The following is a 23,899-nucleotide window of genomic DNA, read 5'->3' on the forward strand; positions in this document are numbered from 1 at the left end:
CCAGGCAATTCTAAAAAAACACTGAAGTTCCTATGTGATATGCAATTTAAATTTAGATTGCACATGTACCTTTCCTCCCCCCCGCACTTATACATAACATACAGGCTTTAATGAAATCAGCCAGCTGGAGGACTTCTGCCTTGACCCACAGGCAGGCTGGGTGATGCCTCCTGCACTAGAGTCATGTTCAGTATCTATTTTTCTCCACAACATCCAGCCTACAGCTGTAAATGTCTCATGCTAATACTATCAAATATTGTAACTGTGGAAGCAAGGCCTCTTCTTTACCAAATAACCTTCTCAAATTTAGTACTGAAATTCCCCCTTGCTGAGGTGATGGTGGCAAGACTCCTTGTTCCTCTCTGTTACTTACTGCTGCCTAGTCTGGTGCATGTCTAATAATTTCCACCTAAATGTTTTGAGAGTTTATCATATTTGTTGAAATATTAGTACAGGAAGAATTATATACAATTGCTAAATAGTACACTGTTCAAATTTTTTTTTGTTGTTTTTACTACTAATACCAAGTTAAGTTTCGTTCCTCGGGAAAAAAAAGAAAAAGCTGTAAACTGAACACTTTCATGTTCTATCTTCTGAAGTAATAAATAATATTATACTGATCCACCCTTTTCCTTCCTTAATCATTTGAAAAGTCATATTACTTTGTTATTTCAAACTCATTAAAGTTAAATATCCCTGGAATACCGTTATAATATTAGTAACAGTGGCAATATTCTTTCTGTACCCTTAAAAGGTGTCAAGGGTTAAGAGGATAAAAAAAATATAGAATCAAGGAATGGTTTGGGTTGGAAGGGACCTTAAAGATCATCTAGTTCCAACACCCTGCCATGGGCAGAGACACCTTCCACCAGACCAGGTTGCTTCAAAGCCCCATCCAGCCTGGCCTTGAGCACTGCCAGGGATGGGGCATCCACAGCTTCTCTGGGCAACCTGTGCCAGTGCCTCACCACCCTCACAGGAAAGACTTTCTTCCTAACATCTAATCTAAATCCACCCTTTCCGGTTTAAAGCCATTCCCCCTTGTCGCGTCCCTACATGTCCTTGTAAAATGCCCCTCTCCCGCTTTCCTGTAGGCCCCCTTTAGGCACTGGAAGGCTGCTATAAGGTCTCGCCAGTGGTTTCTCTTCTCTAGGCTGAACAACCCCAACTCTCTCAGCCTGACTTCATAGGACGTTCATCTCTTTACATTTTCAGCTGGAATGCCAGGCCTATACCAGCAAACACAAATAAGAAAGACTAATGTGGCCAGATTTCTTAATACCACAGAAGAGAGAGGCAAGTATCTGTCATCCACTGTACACCTGATGAGAGCTTCATGGAGACTTCCCAGCACACTGGCTACAATGCATATGGCTCCTCAGATCCTGTCATCAGATCACAGATACTTCAAGCTAGAAGGAACCTGAGGAGGTCTTTTGTCCAACCTCCTGCTCAAACCAGGATCACGTATGAGATCAGATTAGGCTGCTCAGGGCTTTATCCAATTAAATCTTGAAAATCTCCAAGACAAGAGACAGCATCACCTGTCTGGGAAACCTGTTCCACTGCCTGTCTTCATGGGGAAAGCTTTTTTTTCCCCTCATATTCAGTCAGAAATTTTCTTCTTGCAATGGATGCTCATTCTTTAGTCCTTCCAATGTGAACCACTGCAAAAAGCCTTGCTCCATATCCTCCGATGATGTCCCCGTAGTCATTGAGAGGCAATGTTCATCTCCCCTAAAGCCATCTCTGCTTCAGGCTAAACAGGCCCTGCTCCTTTGGTTCATCCTTGGTGGGCAAGTGCTCCAGCCCCCACCATCTCAGTGGCCCTTCACTGAACTTGTTCCAGTTTATTGATGTATCGTCTGTATTGAGGGACCCAAAGTTGAATGTAGTATCAAGATGTGATCGAATGAGTGCTGATTAGAGTGGGACAATCACTTACATCAATACACTACTTATGTTCCTCTTAACACAGCCCAAGATATTGTTAATCTTCTTTGCTGCTGGCCCTTGTTCAGCCAGAGGCGTTCACACCTCCAGCTCCTTTTCTACATTGCAGCTGGGCAGTCAGCCCCCGACCTGTGTCACTGCAGGGGCTTCTACTTTCCCAGGTTCAGGACTTGGCATTTGTCCTTTTTGAATTTCACTAGGGTCCTGTTAGCCTGTCTCGGTCTCTCTAAAAGGTAGCTCTGCCTTGAGCATATCAGCTGGTCTCTCTCACTTGGTATCATCTGCAAAGTTTTCAAGAATGAATCTTCTCCTGATTACTGATAAATACGGGCCAGTACAGATCCTTCCAGCACTGCAGAGTTTTTACTTATCTTTAAGTAGAGTATGACCCAATAAACACGACCCTTTGAGTTTGACCATCCAACCAGTTTTTGACCCATCTTCTATCCAGACTATAACATTCTAACTTGGATAGAATCATAGAATCATTTAGGTTGGAAAAGTCCTTTAAGATCATCAAGTCCAACCGTTTAGCAAGGAGTACCAAGTCCATCACTAAATAATCAATGCATCTACACATCTGTAAAAGACGTGTACAATGGTGATACCACCACCTCCTTGGGCAGTCAGCTTCTATACTTGACCATCCTTTCAGTGAAGAATGTTTTCCTAATAGTCAATCTAAACCTCCCATGGCACAACTTGAGACCATTTCCTCTCATCCTAATGCTTGTTATCTGGGAAAAGAGACCACTCACCCTGTCTACATCTCCTTTCAAGTAGCTGCAGTGAGCCATAAAGTCCTCCCTGAGTCTCCTACTCTCCTGCCTAGACCATCCCAGTTCCCTCAGCCACTCCTCATCAGACTTGTGCTCCAGACCCTTCACCAGCTTCGATGCTCTTCTCTGGACATGCTCCAGCACCTCTACATCTTTCTGGTAATGAGGGGTCCAAAGCTGAACACAGGATTCGAGGTGCAGCCTCACCAGTGTCAATACAGGGGGATGATCACTTCCTTAGTCCTGCTGACCACACTGTTCCTGATACAAGCCAGGATGCTGTTGGCCTTCTTGGCCACCTGGGCACACTGCTGGCTCCTCTTCAGTGTCTGTCAACCAGCACCCCTGGGCCCTTTCCCACCAGGCAGCTTCCCAGTCACTCTGCCCCAAGCCTGTAGAGCTGCGTGGGGCTGTTGTGACCCAGGTGTAGGACCCGGCACTTCGCCTTGTGGAACCTCATACAATTGGTCTTGGTCCATTGGTCTAGCCTGTCTAGATCTGTCTTCAGAGCCTTCATGCCCACAAGCACATCAACATTCCCCGTTGTCGTCATCGTCCAGCCCCTTCAACTTGGTATCATCTGCCAACTTACTCAGGGTATTCTCAATTCCCCTGTCCAGGTCATCAATAAAGACATTAGCAAAACTGGCCCCAGTACTGAGCCCTGGGGAAAACCATTTGTAACTGGTCACTAGTGGGACATAACTCCATTCACCACCACTCTCTGGGCTTGGCTGTCCAGCCAGCTTTTACCCAGTGCAGGGTACACCCATCCAAGCCACGAGTATCCAGTTTCCCCAGGAGAATGCTGTGGCAGACAGCGTCAAAGGCGTTACTAAGGTCCAGGCAGACAACATCCACAGCCTTCCCCTCACCCACTACATGCAGGTCACCTTGTCACAGAAGGAGGTCACGTTCATCAGGCAAGACCTGCCTTTCATAAATACATGGTAGCTGGGCCTGATCTCCTGGTTGTCCTGCATGTGCCACGTGATGGCACTCACTTCCCCAGCACCAAGGTCAGGCTGACAGGCCTGACCGTTTTCCAGATCATCCTTCCTGCCTTTCTTGTAGATGGGCATCACACGGGCTAACCTCCAGCCTTTTGGGACCTCCCTAGTTAGCCAGGACTACTAATAAATGATGGAGAGTGGCCCGTAGAGCTCCTCTGCCAGCTCCTTAGTACCCTTGGGTGGGTCCCATGCAGTCCCATAAACTTGTGTGTGTCTAAGCGGAGCAGCAGATCACTAATTGTTTCCTCCCAGGCTGTAGGGACTTCATACTGCTCCTCATCCCTGTCTTCCAGCTCAGGGCACTCAATACTCTGAGGATAACTGGTAATAACAATATAGTGAGAAATGGTGTGAAAGGTCTTGCTAAATTCAAGGTAAATGACATCTCTTTGGCAACAAATCTAGTTAGTGTCCAAGCAGTGTTTCTCTGGTCAGGTATGTATACCCTTAACTGAAAATGTTGCAACAAAAAAGCAAGCCAATTTCAAACCAATATAGTCCTAAGTATTAACAAGGTCTTGTTTAACCATCATTTATACACCATAATTTGCAATGATTATACCTGGAAGTATCTGTCACTGAAAACAAAAAGTGTTCCTACTGCCACACTACTTTTGCCAAGGTTAGGTATAGAGTAAAGGACAATTTTTCATAGCCAGGTTAGGAAAACCTAACCTTAATTTATGGTAATGAAAATTATGAATGTTCTTCATTAAAATGTGATTGTGCTATTCACCTTTAATGTGATTTGATTAATATATTTGTACTGAGAATGCAGTGAAAGAAAGCTTTTTTTCAGTGCATATAGCAGCTTTGTCTTACATGTGAAGATTTTGATTGATTTTGAGTTCACTACAGGTTTCCAGCTTTGCAAATAATGATGAAAAAATGACTAAGCACAGCTGGACTCTTACAGGCTGTCATAGGTCTAACAACAGTTCTCTTGCGTAACTTTTCTTGAGACTCTTTGTGTAAAATTGAGGATTTTTCTCTCAGACCAAATCTCTGAAATGCAGATTTGCGTGATGCTTAGTCCTCCAGGTGAAATCTGAAATCATCACTCAATCTCTGTATGTTGGTGAAAAAAGTCCCAGCATGACATGATGGGGGCTCCCAAATACTTGGTTTTACTTGGAGAAAGCTGCTGCCTGGGGAAACAGTACAAGTTCTATAAAACTATTATCTAGGGACACATTTCCAGCTCTTCTGTAAGGTGGATACATGGATAATGATGGTCAAAGAGAAGTTATATTTCATTGAAAGGTGAAGAGCAGGTTCAAGAACATTAGTTCTTGACATTAGTCCAGTGAACTCGGAGGCTAGTGTACTTCTGTTCAAATTGTTGGCTCTTAATTTTAACCAGCTCAGGTCTGGAAAGATTAAACTGCTTAGGAAAAGCTGATCTGAGACTGACCATTTCTATAACTCGCACATGACCTCTCCAGATTGCACGAGGGAGGCTTTGTCCTTAAACCAAGACAGACTTTTAGTATAGAATGGTTTGTGTTGAAAGGGAACTTAAAGATCCTCTGTTTAGGCTTTTCCCCCTCTAATGAACTCTAGAGTGAGTCTAAGCCCAATAACCCTAAATATGTAACCGCATATAAACAATATAGATAAGTCTTTGTGGGAAATGTGGTTTCTCTCTGAATTTACCTGCTAAGGCAGACCTTTAAATCATGTTAACGCATTATAATGGATTCCTGTAAACAGGTTCATCTATTTCAGCTTAGCAGGCATTTCTAGTTCTCAGAGCAACAGAATATGAAGACTTCAAAAAATTAGCTTTTTCCCACTGTTACCTACCTTCCAGAAATTACATGCTATTCTTCTCAAAGACTTTTACCTTCTTTTTAGTCTGTACAACAAATCTAGTTATCCCGTGTCACCTCTGCAATAAGTGTAAGTAACATAGGTAGTGATGAAAATTATTTAGTTCTTAGACTGTCTGAGCTGCTGTCTGGAGATCTGTCTCTTCCCATCAACTATGAAGGGACCCCAGCCCAGACTGCTGGCATAGGTACCTTAGTTAAATACCTGAGGTTATGCAGAATGAGTCAGGGACTCACAGCACAAACACACTACAGGAATGGCTATTTCTAGTTACTTTCTGCATGCCGTTAAGAAGGCAGAAGAAAAAAAAAAAAAAAGTCTAAGCTTTGAATTAATTGTATTAATAATATGACAAACCTTTCTTTACTTCCTGTGACACCTTCAACTTGTCTTAATGTCAAATACTGCATCACTGAGTCATGTCTTTTTGTGAACCAAAACAGGGCTGCTAACGAAGCCCTTAAGGTTAGCTATTTAGAACAACCTCTAATTTAAATGACTACATTACCCTGCTAATTAAATATTATTATCTTTTCTGCTCAGCAGGCAGAGTAAAACATTTTCTTTTCCTGTTCATCCACCTAAAAAATAATGAGCCAGGTCCTGTACTTGAGCAACAGAGCACAGGTATGTTGTACTTTGTAGACCTTCAGCAATTTCTACTTGCTGAAGATCTGCATTGGTCTTTCTCTCCCACAATGTTAGGGACCCTCACATTTCTCCAATATTATTCAGGAATTAAACACAGTCAAAGCATAAAAGCCATGATTTGACGTAACAAAGAATATGCCAGAGGATGTTTAGCTCTGGATTTCTTTCTTTCTTCTTCATATGCATTCCCATTTGACTTTCCCCTGTTCTTCAAAACATTCTGTAAAATCCTTCCTTATCAAGTCCTTGCTTGTTTGCAAGTGCCCACCAGCAACTGAGCCTATTCTCTCCCTAGCAAGTTTTCACTTTCTTAAGTGAAAACATTTCCTCAAAATGTCTTATTTTTGCAAAATACCTCAACAACTATTTCTTTAGCTTTTTGCCTTGCTAAAACTTTGCATCTTTTGCTAGAGGAGTATTTGGTATGAGCACAATAATGGAAACAGTAAATATCAAATTAGAATGGCAGGACTTGAATTAAAGCAGAAAGATTAAAAAGAATGATTATGAAACACCCTATTTGGGGATGCCATAGAGATCACAGGATTCAAGCAAAGAATGAATCTAAAAGTACAGTGGAAATACTGATGGATTCATTGTATCAGGGGAGAATAGAGAGGAAGTAAAGAAACACAGCAACCTATGTAATTGGTACTGTCAAGATGCTGTTCACTCACATATGCAGAGGACAGGCAAATCCACCCCTCCAGAATGGACCCATAGTTGTATGGAACTGGTTAAGGATAGCAATAAATCACTGGGCAGTAAAGAAAAGAAACAGTCCTTAGCAAATCACAGCTGTGTGATCTATGTTCTCTAAGAAACGCTGCCAGTTGCTGTTGTACGTGGTGTTGAGGGGCAAGTGACAGTATAAAATAGTGATATCAGAAAGCATTTTCCTTCCTGTGCTATGACTAGTAGATGACAGCATTCCAAAGAAACTCTGAATATTGCAAAACTGGACACCCAAGTTGAAATAAATTCCACTATAACTTTAGCTATAGAAAATAGAGCTCTCAGTTATCAGAACCCCTCTTCACCATCCAAAGGTAGCTGCAAAGGGCAAATAATCTCATTTTAGATTAGAGAGGAATAGACACTTCCACAATATTATTTTATTCATCTATGAATGCCTACTACAGGTTAGGGATCCAGTGTGAGTTTGAAACACCTAAATTTAGGCATATGTAAGCAGCCTGCCTTAGTCACTGATGATGGGAGCTTATCTAGTTAATACAGTCAATGGATCCTAGGAAAGAATCTGCCTTACATCTGGAGATCCAAAGTTACCTGCATATAAACTTCTCATGCTCTTTCAGATGTCTTGAAGTATTCTGGCCTGTGGTTCCTGGTCTGAAAGGGCACATAACCCCTGTAGGCATTGTGCCATATCTACCAGCTCTGTTTATTCACCATTGATTACTCGGGTTATCTCAAATAACACTAGACAGCTGTGCTTAGGAAATTAAGTTGATTGTTAGTGCCTGTTCAGCTGAATCATGCTCTAAGACCCACTGACTGTAAAGTAGTGAGTTTAACAGGCATAACACAACCCACTTAGCTCATCTGCAAACAATAGGTAGGTCCTAACAAGGTTTCAGTTCCTACATGTCTCCCACCATTTGACGTGCACAAGTATATCCAAGGCATCTGCACAAGACTGAGACACATGACACAGGAAATATGGGTTATTGTAAAAGGGAAAACTGTTGAACTGTGGAATCCCTGAAACACCTTCTAATGTGGAGTGTACAGCATGTGATGTGCACAGGAAAAGCCTGCAATCTCCAGTCTCTGGGACTTGCTAAGCATTTGCCTAAGCAGAAAAAAAAAACCAAACCAACAACCCAAAAAACCTGAAAGCAGTTACATATCAGATAAGCAGACCAGTCCGCAAAGCATGAAATGCAGCACATACAACCTACTTAATGGTCTACTTCCATTATTGAGAGACCAAATTTGATAAAAATACCATTGAAAAAAACCCATGTGCTTTCAGTTCATTCCTCTGTTTACTGTGTTTCAGTGTGCCTTTAGACTGGTTTTAAGTTGTGTCAGGTCCTGTAAATTTAGCACCATATAAATGTAAGTGAAATTACCAGGACATTTAACCAACACAGAAGTAGAAAAAAAGACTGGTTATATTCTACATTCATTAATGATACTGATGAAATAAAACCGATTTCTTTAAGCAACAGAACTAGCAAGCTTTTCACAGTCTTTCAGTAAAAACTCAGCATTTCCCCCCCCCAGTCCTTCCTTCAATCCCCACAACAGTACTTAGCAGATATTTATGTGTTGTTTTCCAGGCAACTGAAGCTGTAACTAACAATAACAATTTCTTTTGGAGTTTTGCCTATGTTTTGTTGCAATGTTTTAAAAGAAAAAAGAATTTATTTTAAGTTGACAAAATGGATGATACTGTATTCACAGAAGCAAACAAAGAAAAAATTCCTTTCTTATCCCAAGAAGACATTCTCTTAGGTAGATACAAACTTTAAAAAACCCTCAAAATTTAATGGAAGGGTAAGAAACAGAGCAGTTCTGTGGCAGGTCTAAGCAGGAACTTTATCAAGTAATACAAAAGCAGAAGCTGTCAATGAGTACCATGGGTTGCTCTAGCCATACCCTCTTTATGCTGAGATAGGTTAGATTAGTTTAATTCATTAAGCAGAAATGAAGCATTAGATTATTTGTTTTGTGATTGTCATGAGTGAGTGCACTATCCACAAAACAAGTAACATACAAGCCTTAAGAAATGAAAAAAAAACCACCCAACTTCACTTTCACCATCAGGAGCTGCAACCAGCCTTACAATGTAATTATTGCTCTGAAGGTATTACAATGGCACAAAGGGGCCCTTATCTATAACTATGGCCTGATTGTGCTGAGCATAACACAAACCACATCAACAACAGGCAAAACTTATCCACAATCCCAGTTCATAATAGATAGTGGTAAGTGGCTGAAAGCACACTGCTCCGTACAGATCAAAGCACTAAGTTCTTGTGGAAAGAAAAGTGACTGAAGATTTGCCCAGTGGGACAGATATGGAAACTGATGTTGAAGGTGTATGTATAGACTGTGAGGTAGCTGTGCCCCAATGTCCACCTTGCAATCTGATCTGAAGCACACTTGTCAGCTTCATCAGAAAGGGCTGAGACAATCTCAAGGCAGGGCAGCCTGGGGAACTCTCCATGGTTATGGCATTCTCAAGGAGCACACATTCAGACTTAGGAAGCCTGGGGTATGAATAATGCACCAGGAAAACTCAACACACAACACTCAAAATCCAGTGACTGGATGAATAGCCAAGAGGCACAGGTTGTGACCCAAGTGATTATTCCATAAATCTTTAGGTGATTAGGGAGTTTACATACTTACAAAGTTAGACAGACACTGCTGATAACTATATTTGATTTGTGAATCTAACACACAATCAGCTTCCCAAAATTACTGAGCAAGCTGGTGACAAAAGGACTAAAAGTAACTGTTCTGTCTACTTAACCATACTGTTTCTTGTGTAACTGAGTATGGGAAATAAGTTTCCTTTCATGACTGACCCGTGTGTATTTACAAGAGGTTTCAGTCCTACGATTCCTGTTTGATCTGCCCTATGTCCCAGGATGGAGTCATCAAGTTAGGGAAAACAAGGTTCAACAGAAATGCATGAGGCTGCATGGGTGTGAGACGCTGTTCTCCGGGTGTTCTGCCTAGGGAATGTTTGTATCTTAGTCTCAGGTTCTTTCTACCTCCTGCTGTCTGTAGCTTCCCTCTTTGGGAGGCAAAAGCAGCACCAGCAGTGGATGGGACCCAGGAGTATTTACAGTAGTATCGGCCCTGTGGGTAGGGCAATAGAGCACAGCCAAGGGATAATGGTGTCTGTAACTCAGTAACAAAAGAGGAGTGTTAGGGGAAAAAAAGGAGACAAAGACTGACAAAGAAATAAACATGGATCTTGAGATTCCTAGAGTGTGCCAATAAAAAGGAGAAAGTATGTTTAAACGTATCACAAAGGAAAGCTATTGAGACAGTACAATAAGAATACAGAGCCTCCTGGTATATTTTATGTGTCCAAATAACCACCAGGGAAGTTCCGAGTTTTCCCAGCTGTCTCATTCAATCCAAATTATTAACTGAAAGCTATTCTAGTATTTGGACTAACCATGAAATGACAGATTGTGAAAACTCAAAGTTCAAATGAACTTTATCATATTGCTGGCAATGAAATCTCCACTGTGCATCAGATTTTATCAAGTCTTGGGCTAGAAGGAAGGGGGACAAAGGAGAGTGGGAGACACTGCTAGACCATGCCAAAGAAGATGCCTTGATGATGACCTGATGAAGAGGGAATGGAGTGGGGAAGAATGTCATCCTATTATTTAGAGAAGAAAGCCAAGTGTCTCTGTAAGGAGGACTTTTGAGTAGTCTCATATGAATATTTTCTTTTCAGTATTAAAAACTACCCTAGAAGTTCAAATGCCAACAGTGAAACTTGAGAGCTATATGACTTCCACAAACAGAAGCTCCTGTTCATCATACCAGCACTATACTCAACACCTCTCTTTATTTTTCTACTTTAACTCCTGGAATTTTAAGTTTAGAAAATTTTATTCTTTATTCAAAAATTTGAATAAAGATCTGATTTCTTTGGAGGCACAAGAGTGAGTTCATATAACAAGAGTTTGTTTTTCTCTTTTTTTTTTTTTTTTTTTTTTTTTACATAACGGATGTACATATTGATGGAGGCAATGGATGAAGAAATCCTTTATTATTTTCATCTTGATAACTAAGACCTGCAGAAAAAACTTGGGGTAAGGGGGTAAGAGAAGAATGGTCTGTGGAGATCTGGTGGAACAAAGAGGAGGTAGGTTGAAAGTACTAGCAGACAGGCCTAAAACAAATTTAATTTAGCTGTCTTCTTTTATTGTTCAATAAACATCATCTTGATGGAGAGAGTCCTGCCAAGCAGCGGAAAAATTCGCACTGCAACACCATGCAAAAGTTTCAGCCAGCATGTTCAAATGTGCCTTGGTTAAGCAGTCACTCTACCTTAGGCGAACTGCACCTAGCACAGGCATGGGAAGGTTAGATCTTGGACAGGAAAACAGATGGCTTTGTGTAAGAGATGCCTACAAGATGCGTGAGGAAGGAGGGGTTGCTTAAGAGTGTCCTAGGAGCTTAGAAACAAAAAATAGAAAGGAGTCAAATACTCTTCTATGAAGTCAGGTGCCTGTATGAGGTCTTCATGCTACAAGGGCATTTACTAGAGCTGAAATAATACAAATTATTTGAAGCCCTTGGGCTTTGCCAAAATGACTTGCCATGAGTAGTGAAGCATAGCTGCTGGTGCAGCTGTGGTAGGAGGCGTGGGGAGCACAAAGGAGGAGCTGCACAAGGGAGGGGGTGGCAGCAGTTAGGAATGGCTGATGGAGGCCATGGGAGGAATGGAGGCAGCTGGCAGATGTAAATCCCTCCACAGCTCAGTCTGGGGCTCATCATCCAGCAAAACCACGTAACCTGAGCAGTGGGTTAGGCGCTGTTGCAGTGGTGGGAGGAAGAACAGCCAGATCCCCAACAAGTATATGGAGGGAGAAAAGAGGTCTGTAAATTCCTACAGTTATAGGTTTACATTCAAAATTAAATCCTGTGCACTACCTTATTTATTCACCTTGTTCAAGATTGTTTTTCTCTAAAATTTGGTTTGTTAAGCAATTTCATTTTTGTTATTGTAGGTAAACAAAAAAATACCTCATGGTGCTAAATTACCCCAGGTTTGTAGGGAAGCTTGTATGTGCATTATTAGTGACTCCTTCCAACCAAAAGCCAACTTCTGTTGCTGCCAGTCATATCGTAACAGAAGGGTGTGCACTGCTGATTAGGGATATGCACTACTGGTTGATCCTGCTTGAGGCAGACATCACAGCAACATTTCTTTTAAGGAAGATGCAGAAAAGGAACTGAAATGAAAGATTTTCACTGTACTTCATTAACAGCAAGTCTCCTCCTCTGAGTTAATTACTTCTAGCAAGTGTTCAAAATAAAAAAGATGTTGGTGCCAGTTCATGAATAGTTTAACTAGAACTGTGATGACAGGACTGCAACTTGTGTGCAGCACATAGCATTCAAAGTTATCAATGCCTTCTGAGACATCATTAAAAAGTTAGTGCTGAGATTCATTTCCCCTTATGTGGGCTCTTGAGCCTTCAGAATCTGGTATCTCTGTTACCACAGGGTAGAAATTGCAGCTGACGCAGTAAGTTGTCAAACTTGCATCTACACTTTCTATGCCTAGTGAAGTAATTCATCTAATTGAAGCACCCTGTTTCCTTACCCAGCCAAGGGAGCAGAGACAGATGTCTCTGGAGTTAACTTATATGTCTTATCTTGAGCAGACAGGACCTCCCTCAGTGCATACCTCTGTCTTTTGACTGTATAAGGACTTCGCTCACATACTGTAGGAGGATTGCTTCACCACAATTAAATGCTGTATTAAGCAATGTGCTTAATGTGCTAACCACCCTGTGATTAAACACATTTTTCTCTAGCAGCAGTAAGTACAGCTTCTGCAAGGACACTTACACTTCATTCAGTTTTGAGGTCCCACTTGACAAACGTGATCTCCTTCTATGACAAGGTGACCCACGTGTAGTGGATGAGAGAAAAACTGTGGATATTGTCTGCCTAGACTTTACTAAAGCCTTGGACACTGTTTCTCACAGCATTCTCCTGGAGAGACTGCATGCTTATTGCTTGGGCAGGCATACAGTTTGCTAGGTAAAAAAACTAGCTGGATGGCTGAGCCCAAAGAGCGGTGGTGAATGCAGTTACACCCAGCTGGTGAACAGTCACAAATGGTGTTCCCCAGGGCTCAGTACTGGGGCCATTTTGGTTTAATGTCTTTATCAATGATCTGGATAAGGGGATTGAGTGCATCCTCAGTAAGATGGCAGATGATACAAGTTGGGCAGGACTCTTGAGGGCAGGAAGGCTCTGTAGAGGGGTCTGGACAGGCTAGATCAATGGGCTAAGGCCAGCTGGATGAGGTTCCACAAGGCTCAGTGCCAGGTCCTGCACTTGGGTCACAACAGCCCCACGCAGCTCTACAGGCTTGGGGCACAGCAGCTGGAAAGCTGCCTGGTGGGAAAGGACCTGGGGGTGCTGGTTGACAGACACTGAAGAGGAGCCAGCAGTGTGCCCAGGTGGCCAAGAAGGCCAACAGCATCCTGGCTTGTATCGGAAACAGTGTGGCCAGCAGGACCAGGGCAGTGATTGTCCCTTGTGCTTGGCACTGGTGAGGACGCACCTCAAATCCTGTGTTCAGCTTTGGTCCCCTCACTACCAGAAAGACGTGTCCAGAGAAGGGAATCGAAGCTGATGAAGGGTCTGGAGCACAAGTCTGATGAGGAGCAGCTGAGGGAACTGACGTTTAGCCTGGACAGGAGAAGATTCAGGGAAGACCTTATGATTCTCTCCAACTACCTGAAAGGAGGTTGTAGCAAGGTGGGTGTTAGTCTCTTCTCCAAAGTAACAGCGACAGGACAAGAGGAAATGGCCTCAAGTTGTGCCACAGAAGGTTTAGATTGGATATTAGGAAAATTATTTTCACGAAAGGGTGGTCAAGCACTGGAACAGCCTGCCCAGGGAAGTGGTTGAGTCACCATCCCTGGAGGTATCCAAAAGATGCGTAAATGTGGCACTCAGGGTTTAGTGGTGGACTTGGCAGTGCTGGGTTGGTATTAGACTTGATGACCTTAAAGGTCTTTTCCAAACTTAAGGATTCTATGATTGTGCAAATCTGTAACCAAGTACAGTATAACTTTAAGTATGTATAACAAAGAAGCTACTTATATGATTTATGCTATTTAGCAATCTGTGGAGACTTTAGCTATAAACACAGAGACTTTTACACAATTTATGAAGCAAATATATTACCTGTTTTAAAGTACCTCGCTCTTGCCTGGAAAAATGTTTATCAAACTTTTTGAATACTATGGCTGAGAGTCTGCAGAAATGGGTCTTTTGCAGACGTGCACCCAAACGTGCATCCATCACTCCTCTCAGTTATGCAATTCATAGACTAAACACATCTTCCTTTGGTGTTAAAAATGTCTAAATATTATCAGAGCCAGTTTTTGTGGGGTTTTGTTATTTTTTACGTGAAGACTTTTGACTGCACCTTTCCAGTCTTTCGAGAAATATTCACACATGGTGACTTGCTAACACATGGCTGCTGTGGTTTTATTTATCTTTCAGGTGTGTTTTATTGTGTTGTTTTTTGGTTTTTTAAACATAGCATAATTCTTAGGTGTGTTTCCAAAGTCATTCCTGCTTGCAGAGACAATAATTCAGGTTTATGCATTTGAAAGACTTTAATGATAAATTTGTTATAATGGCTACTAAAATTACTCAAAATCAATCTGTTATTCCAAAGGAAAATTCTACTCTCTTTCAGAGTCACAAAGCTTGACTTAGACTCTTGAACTATATTGCCGTCAGAGGAGCTATACAGACATCTCCAGCATATTTTATATTCCATATCTGAACAAAAAGCCAACATTCCCAACAGAACGGCAGTTTAAACTTTAAAAAACATTACTAAGAACATGGCAACTTTTCATTTCAGTACTTTAAAATTATTTTCTCTAGGCATTATTGACATATTTAATTTTGATAATGAATAATTTTTGCTTTCTACCATGTTTATCCTGCTTAGTATAATATGATATGGATGATATTAGGTATAAGCGTTGCATTGTCAAAAATGTTAATGTCTGAGTGAAGTAAGAAGAAACTGCAAACAAAATGTTTTACTTCATTGGAATGAAGTATTTAGCATGGACATGAAATGACAGATTTGAAATGATTTGACATGTTTTCACTGAAAATTTCACTGAATTTGTGAGATTATTATGAAACATTTCCATTTCACTGAGGCTGTATTTTGCATAGAAAACTAGTGAAGAACTGATGATTCCATTTGGAAAAGTTGTCTTTTGAGCAGAAGCAAACAGATGGCTTTTATTATCAATAACAAACAACTTTTTTTTTTTTTTTTAATCCTGCAGCACCATTTTGCTAGAACACAGGAAATGATCTATGAAATGTGAGTATCATACTATTGTATTTAAGATTTAATTAATCAATTAATAATTTAGTGATATTGCTTGTATCAGTAATGATTGCTGTGTGTTTTACAGGAACATACAGGTTTATTTTAAAAACAGTTGATCCATGATGTGTGTTTCATATGTAGGGGAGCCCTATCTCACTTCCTTTCTGCCTGCAAATATGTGAGCAAGCTAATATGAAACTGATTTCCCTGAAATAATTTCCTTGAGATTCTTATTAATAAAGCCTGTACTCTTGTTAAAGCCAAGCATGTTTAACTGTGTTAAACTGTTAATTCCACTCCCTCTCTCGCACTTTCTCTGCCCCTTGGCCAGTTCAGGCTCTGCAGGTGCTAACATCTCAGAAACCCAGCACCTGCTGCTAGAAGACCAACTAGAGGTATTTGGGAGATTTTTAGTAATTAAGCAGCTGAATTTTTGGTAAACATTGATTATTCAGCTCTACAGAAATTTACTGAAAAGAGAAATGAACACGTAGAAATGGTTCTATGATTTAAATCAAACCTCTAAAGTTAATTCAGGATCAGGAAAAGTGTCCTTCTTGAATGTACCTTTTAGCAAATTTAGTTCTTGCTTCTTTATCCACACCTCAACTTAATACATAATCATGCATGAATGATAGATGAACGATTTATTTACTTCAGTTTTTAAATACAGAGGCAGATAAAAGCTTATTAAAACGTTTCCAGAGTGACAAACTGAAATGTGCAGAATGTAACCCACTTAACATTCAGCTAATATCAAGTATTCCAACTTTTCCAATAATCTTGTATTTACAGAGGAAGGGAAAGATGAAAATAAAAGTAAATTAAAAAAACCCCGAACAACTACACCAAACCAAACCAAACCAAAAGCAGCTAGTCTTTATTTACTTGAAAAGTGAAAGAAAATGTTAACAAATACTTAAAAATTCATGTTTCTTCTGTGTTGATATCCTGGTATCTTATATCAAAGCAAAATGAGATAGTACTGCCAATAATTATAACCTCATCCTGCTCCTATGCTTCAGCTTATACAGCTACAGCTTAAATGACATGGGCCAGTTAGTATGAGGCAAAATGAGACAGAGATATAAACTTCTAGTATGAGGCAAAATGAGACAGAGATATAAACTTCTAGTATAAGTATTTAAATTGCAGTGATTAAACTTACTGAGAAACCAGAGGATATTGGTTCAGTCTATTAATCTCCCCTCTTTCTTTATTTCACTAAAATTAGTAAGCATTTCAGTAAGCACTTTTTCACATACGTGCAGATACATGCATAATGCCTAAACAGAACCAAAACTAAATGACAGCTAACTGAAGAGTGAGACAATGGGGTTTTGATGTGATTTTTCTATTAAAAATTCTCTCTATATATGGCACAGAGCATGCATTTTGCAATTAGTGGCAAAGACGACTGTCTACTAATTATCAGTTGTGCATTGTTGCACCAGGGGTTTGTAATTTTCTTGAACTCAGAATGCCACATTATTATTATTACAGGTAGGATAATTTTTGCTTGTGAATCATATACAGAATTGGGGATTTCCCTTCTACATCCTTGAATGAAAGTGCAGTTGAATCAGGTAACATCTTTATTTGGTTCAGGAAAACAGGAAACTATTTCCCCATGATCACTGCATACTTAGAGTCTAGCACAATAAAATTGTAAGTAACAGCCTTCATAAAACCAGTCTCCCTTAGCTGAGATAATATTATACAGTAGATAATTAGACAACAAAATGTTTGTGCCCAATGCAGAGTGGCTGCACGACTTCAAGGAACCTGTCTGCTGTTAGTTGCAGCCCACGCAATGGTAGGTGTCAGAAACAGGCACCTGAAGCATCAGCAATGTGTGTTTGCTTATAATCAAACATCATCAGTGGTACAAAAGGATCAGAAAAAACCGGTACCCTGAGTGTTCTGTCCCATATGCTATGCTAAAGAAATTGTGGGCAAGCACACAAAACATTAATGCTGGCAGATACCCTCTGGTTCTGCCGCTTGACTCGGAACAGATATTACCCACAGTCTTGCCAGACATTACTCTGCAGCGTAAACTTGAAACTATAAACCTCTTTTAACCTCACTAGTTAGTAATGAAAGAAGGTGGATGAGTTTATTAGTGAAGTTTCTTCCTTGGTAATACATAGTAGACTCCCTCTGACGTGACTTCACGGACTAAATCGACACCACTGAGATGCCTTTACACAGTACAGGAATGAGGATCACAGTTTTATGGCAAGTGCAAAAGGAATCGAAATGCAGAAGATAAACATCTTTCACTGTGGAGAACCTCCAATCCAATTGGCATAAACTATCTGGGGTTTTGGAGAAGGTCCAATTCAGGGGCAATCAGGTGACCATGAACAATCCAGACAGCTCTGAGAATGAATGTGCTTTCTTCATTTCCAGAGACGATGATAATACAGAGGTGATACCAGGGCCTGGCAGACTCCTATACCAAGCATGGCTTAATCACTTCACTTCTAAAAGCCTTTCTCTGTTATAAGGTATTTCTACATATACATTGGATCAAACACTATGTAATTTTAGAAGCTCCTCAACAACTTCCAGCTTGTTTAATTATCTTTTTTTCATGTCTGTCCATTTTCCTTTATTCACACAAAGAAAATACTTAACCATCCACTTGTCTGCTTCTACAAGTACCCTCAACTGCTGTTCCTACCCTTTCTTGTGTCTGAGATTTAACCAAATTATCTAAAGCCTACTCTGATCCTTTACAAGCTTTGGTTTAAATGTGTTTCATACCTGCTTATCAATGCCAAGAGGAATTACTGCTAATAACATTTAGTGTTATTTTCAACTTGAAATAACAATAATAATAAAAAAGTAATCTTTAACTCCTGAGCAATTAATTGTAGAAGCAATGTAAAAGGACATATGTTCCTATTTTACTTGTCCTCATTCTTCATTATTTTGTTACTTTTAGCTGTGATTTCTGGACTTAGACTGGATGTTCTGAACAACCAGACCTCACTGCTTACTCATGGAGCTCTGATCTCAGCTCCAATATATTATTGCAATGTCCTTTGGTAACAGTGTGGATAAAGGTTGAAATGTTAGGGATGGGAGCTAAGGAGGGAAGACAATGCATTGCTATCTATTTTGCTGATTTGTTGGGGGGGTTGGGTTGTGGTTGTTTTACTATTATTGTTTTGCAGGATACCAGGCAAATTACAAGGAAGACAAACAATAACTAGAACTGAATAGCATCAAAAAACTTTGCAAATCCATGTTTGCCTCTGTCATAATAGAATAGTCTTTGGTAGAGAACTGGCTCTTGGTGACTGAGACACATAGGGTAAAGGAAGCAGACGTATCACCACAAACCAGTATTTTTAAACAGGTTAATTTCAAAATAATATATTCATGGGCTAGTTAAAATCCAGTCCACATTTTTTCCCTGACATTTTTAAAATGAAATTTGTAAGCTGCCTGCTGCTTGCCATCAAGCTTACCTTGGATAGTTGTAGTGTAAGGGTATATGAAATGTGAGAGCATCTGGTTCATTAAATTATTTGTTCATTTATTTATCTGGTTAATGTTTAATTGTGTAACAGAAATAGAAAATATCAAGAAAAGTGTTACATTCTACACAGAAGCCAGGGTATAGCAGAGACAATGATGAAGACCAAGACTCTTCATGCTCTGATGAACAGGCCACTGAAACACTGGCTGCAACTGCCTCAAGGAGGGCCAACCTCAACTTTGTATCTGATCATAAGGAGGGGGAAACATATTTACTGGAAGTGTTATGGATTGTTTGAGGTTGTTCATGAGACTCATGGGAAATTCAAAGTAATTATCAGAGGGGTCTTGTGGGACTATGTAAAATTTATTATGGTATGTTTAGGGGAAAGGTAAAGGGTGGGGAAGGATTAGGAAGGAATAAGCATGGCAAAATGGGGAGGAGAAGGCAGTCAAGGGGCTGGATATGTGTAAGCAGGGCCAGTCAGTATGCTTGTGCCTGGGATGGAGAACCTGCTCTTGGCTGGGCTCCAGTGACCGGGCTGAAAGAATCCCTTGGAGGCTGCTGGATTCAGTGGCTCCTGCAACATCCTTATCACAAGAAACAGAAAGATCCATCTGATCTATTTTCATCATGATCCATGTGCACCAGGACAGGCAGAATCCAAGCATTTATTATGCTTGAGGTAAGTGTCTTCACCTTGGACCTGTACCTACCAGAACACTGTTATAATAATCAGAAATAAAATGACTGATCAGTTACAGTGGCTACTATTTGCTCCAGCATCTAGTAGGGAATACATTTAGGAACACAGCAAAAGTATTTAATAAAGCTTGATTTTACTTCAGGGAGACTCAAATGGTAGGAGTAGTGGGAAATATTTACAGAAATGAAAAATATATGTAAACTATAAAAGATGCACTGATTTGGAATTGTTGCGCTAAGTAAGTATTGCTTTAATGTTTGCTATTACAAAGAATCAATGAAGTGTAATCAGCTGTATTACTGCAGTTTAATGAGGTACAGGAATCAGATGCAACTATAAAAAACATTGCATCCTATAGAAGTCTTTCACTGTCTTTATCTTAAGTTAAGAAAATTCAAGCTTTGTATTTACATTTTAAAAAAACAAACAAGAAGTTAGAATTTCATTTTAATGCATGAATCCTTTGGAAAACAGAAGTCCAAGCTAGAATCTCTTAAGTGTCTGTAGGACAGGACTGGCAATTCAATAAATAGAAATAGTAGTTGTTAAGTCTGGAATAGTACCATCTGAAAATAATTTAAGGCAGTGAATATGTTGCCTAAAACATTATACTATCACATATAAAATTATCCAATACATTTCCTGAAGGATAAAATGCTTATTAGAGACTTATGAAGTCAGAGACTAATTGAGATATTTTCCCAGCAGTACTTCACAATAACTTCCTAGCGTTACTAAATTGTATTTCAAATGGACAACAGAATCATTACATGTTTGGTTATTGATCCTGCAAACCTTTCTAACATACTTAATATATTAATGCATTTAATATTATATTTTGCAGAAAAGAGATTTAGCAGTGATAGATAGAGTGGTTCAATGTAACACATAATTTTCTTAAGAATTTGCTGTATTTTGTATGAACAAATAACATTAAATTACTAACAGCACCTGTCTTGCCTACAGGCTTCCACAGTTCAGATGATTTTGGATGTACACGTTCCAAATGAGATGATAAAACACCTTCTGACATGATGATGAGCAGGGATCAAGTGAAGTTTTGTAAATATCAGGGGAACTGTCTTCCTAACTCATTTTACTGTCTTGATTTCTTTGCCTTTGCATGCACATAAGAACTTCAGTATTTTTAAAAGAAATGCAGACTTCTTCTAACTCCCATTGAATATTTGTATCAGTGAAGCAAACTCATGAATTTTTAACTGTCATGGAAACCAATACCCAGGTATCTCTACTTTGGGTTCTTTATGAAAAAGAATCTGAATGTCAAAATTTTGAGGAGTCATGCATTGCTATTAATCTTATGTTTCAGTACCTATTCATAATAGCTAGTTTTTAAAGAAACCTCTCTATAGAGGTACCTGTAGTAATTTATAGGCATTTGAACACATAGTCTCTTTTTTCTGTCAGACACAATTAAAGCTAATTTGAAGTACGCTGTATATATTTCTCATCCTATTATTGAAGAGCTCTTCAAAACACAACTACCAGAGACTATGTCTATTCAGGTGCAAATAGAGAAGAGTTTCTTTGGTTCTGTGCTATAACACAAGATTTTAAGTTCTAGTAATATCAAATTATAACAGCTCCTCAAATCCATCTAATTAAAACTATAAAAAAGAAGAAACCTTGTAAAACAAAAAAAGATAAGCATCAATTTGTCTCAGTTAAAAGGATGTATTTCAGGCTATTATCTACCACATTACTACTACTAAATATGCTTGATTATTCTCCAGCACACTCACCTCTTTTTGACGGTACTTAATTGCCAGTTTCAATCTTGCAAGATCATTACCACTTTGTTCTTCTATCAAGCTATTATCATCTCTGTAATTAAGAATAATTTCCAATTCCCTGGAACTCCGTGTCTGATCCAGGAGATCTTTTGCAAATTGCTTGCATTGCCGTGACAGTTCCTCATACTCTGACTTAAATTCATTTTCAACTTTACTTAGTTCCTGCAGCTCCCAGCTCAGCTGAAAAGCAGTAAGGAAAGGATCCTCACTGGACAAAGCAATCAAGGATGGGCTTGCCAGAGCCTTGTAGATATTGAGTCTGGATCGAGAGTGGCGGAGGCTGTCCACGTCTGAACTTGAGACACATTCGACGCAGTTACAGCGGACCTCGTGTGGCCTGGGCACGGAGACCCCCTTCTGCACAAGGAGCTTTATGATTTCGTAATTGTTGGTGTGGGCTGCCAGAATAATGGGTGTGATATCCGGCGTAAATTCTGAAAACTGCTTGTCCAGAAGCACTGGTGGCACCTGTGAAAAAAGTCAAAAACAATTACAGGCCTCTTAATTGAACAAGAGCCATAGAAAATTAAGCTATGAATAGTTCACCAGGAAGTACAATTATTGACAGGTCTTTGCTTCTGGCCAGAGTTGAAGGAAACACTTTAAACATAACAATTCAATTAGGTAAAGTAGCCTCTTTCCAGTTAATAAATTGCTATAAACAGGGTGTGATTTTTCATAAAACCTGTTTGTATGTAAACAGCTCATGGGCAATGACTCATCGGAGCAAATGATTAGATAAACAAGGAAGAGTCAGACACAAATCCTCCTGTTGTGTCCCTTGAAGTGCCAGCTGTGAGCAAGGTGGAAAAGCTTGTCCATCTCTCACGGGTTAATCTCAGGTTTATAAGGAAGAGAATCAGGGTGGCATAATTGTGATTCTCTGAAGGAAGCGGTGAACAGGACTCAGACAAGTTAGTTTTAAAATGCAAGTAAATGAGAAAGAAAAGATAAGTTTTCTGACAGAGAAGTTTGGAAATATGACAGTGTAGAGCAACAAAGATACCTGCTGCAAAGAGTGTGACCTCTTAAGGCTCAGTTCTAAACTCACGTGCACAAACATACTCTCTGTTGGAAAATGGGGGAGTTGGTAGAACAGAGTTGGTAGAACAAGGGCCCCAAGAAAGAATTTTTAAAGCCTCTTCTGGTGTGCATTTCTGTATTTTCAGTCCTTTTTATCAGAAGACTGTAAGGTCTTTCATTTTAGGCTTGTTTGTTTATTTTACAATACCAGACTCTAAAGTCTTTCCCAGATCAAGACAGCTGATTAGACTAGTATAATGAAACCATATAAGTGTAATTAGCCAATGTCTATCAAAAATGTTATTGGCATCATCATTACGGACTGCCTTTGGTCCATAGTTCAATAACTAAGTATAAACTCAGTCCACATCAGTGAGGTGCTATGAGTGATGCTCGTTTAGGAGGAAGAAAACCAGAAAACTTTTGACTCAAAGTTATCTGGAAGCTAGGGAAATAGATGGCCATTGCAGGGAGGAAAAAATGTTTGATAGAAGTATTATAACAGCAGAATGACCTTGTTGTTGCCAGGTGGAAAAAACACAGATAACTAAGAGGATAAGTTAATAGCAAACACATAAAGCATGTGAGAACAGTGTTTATATTTAGAGCTATGTTTAGAGCCTTGGGAGGGAAAGAAGTAGAAATGCACAAAATCAGACAGAAACTCAGCAGAAAAGAAAACTAGAATGAAATTAAGCTGAAAAGAAATGTTGGTCCATGGATCTAAATCCATAAATAAAATACATAGATCATGGATACTTTTTTTCTCCCTCTTTCTAATGAAGACATTGTGTATTTTGTACATTTTTTTAGCTGTTCTGTGTGTAAAACAGCTCATGTTTGTTCAGTGGAACTGTGTCCATGCATAAGAGCTGCTATGTGTGTGGGCTGTAAAACAGAGGCCTGAAGCACTAATTAGCTGAATGAGAGAATTACTTTGGGAGGTGGCCACTTACTCATGTAAAATGGGGTGGAAAGTCAAGACTAGAGATCTGGCATTCAGGACTGTAATCGCACATCCCTAGGGAAACAATCCCCACCTGGCCATAATGAATTGCTGACCCCGAGTAGCTGTGCTGGATTCTGAGAAGGTATGTGGAGGCAAGGGGCAGAAATCCCTTTTCTCCCTTCCCACACACTCAAACACGCACACTTGGCTTGGCACTGGGTAAGGCTGGCTCAGAGTCTGTTCTAGAGCAGGACTGTGGGATGCCTGAGCTAGCCCACCCACCCCCACGACACCATGCAAAGGGAGCAGCTGTCGTCACAGTCCTCCCCGCAGGCTTACAGTCTCCTGTTTACAACCAGTAGTTGTGAGCCAAGCAGCTCCTGAGCAAGTTCTCTTCTGCTTTCTTTATTCTGAGGTGCAAACAAAACAGTGCAGTGTGTGCAGGCATACAGAAAAATAGGGGTTTAAAATTACTCGGGAGGTAAAGAATCCAGTTGAGAATATTCTGAAGGTAAGGATGGATGGGGGAGACACTTGGGTACAAGAACAAGCGGAAGGTCTGTGTGCTGT

The 23,899-nt window shown here is 40.0% G+C and overlaps 1 protein-coding gene across 1 annotated transcript in view; it reads right to left on the reverse strand.

Annotated features, from left to right (window-relative positions):
• Positions 1 to 23,899, reverse strand: part of TRPC4 (transient receptor potential cation channel subfamily C member 4) — a 162,009-nt gene that overhangs the window by 54,608 nt on the left and 83,502 nt on the right. Inside the window, exon 3 of the mRNA XM_040584715.1 lies at positions 21,307 to 21,825. Within this exon, the coding sequence (XP_040440649.1) occupies positions 21,307 to 21,825 (519 nt within the window). The remainder of the gene's footprint in view (positions 1 to 21,306; positions 21,826 to 23,899) is intronic.

Source organism: Falco naumanni, chromosome 2 (genome assembly GCF_017639655.2).
Source record: "Falco naumanni isolate bFalNau1 chromosome 2, bFalNau1.pat, whole genome shotgun sequence".
In the NCBI taxonomy this organism is placed as follows: domain Eukaryota; kingdom Metazoa; phylum Chordata; class Aves; order Falconiformes; family Falconidae; genus Falco; species Falco naumanni.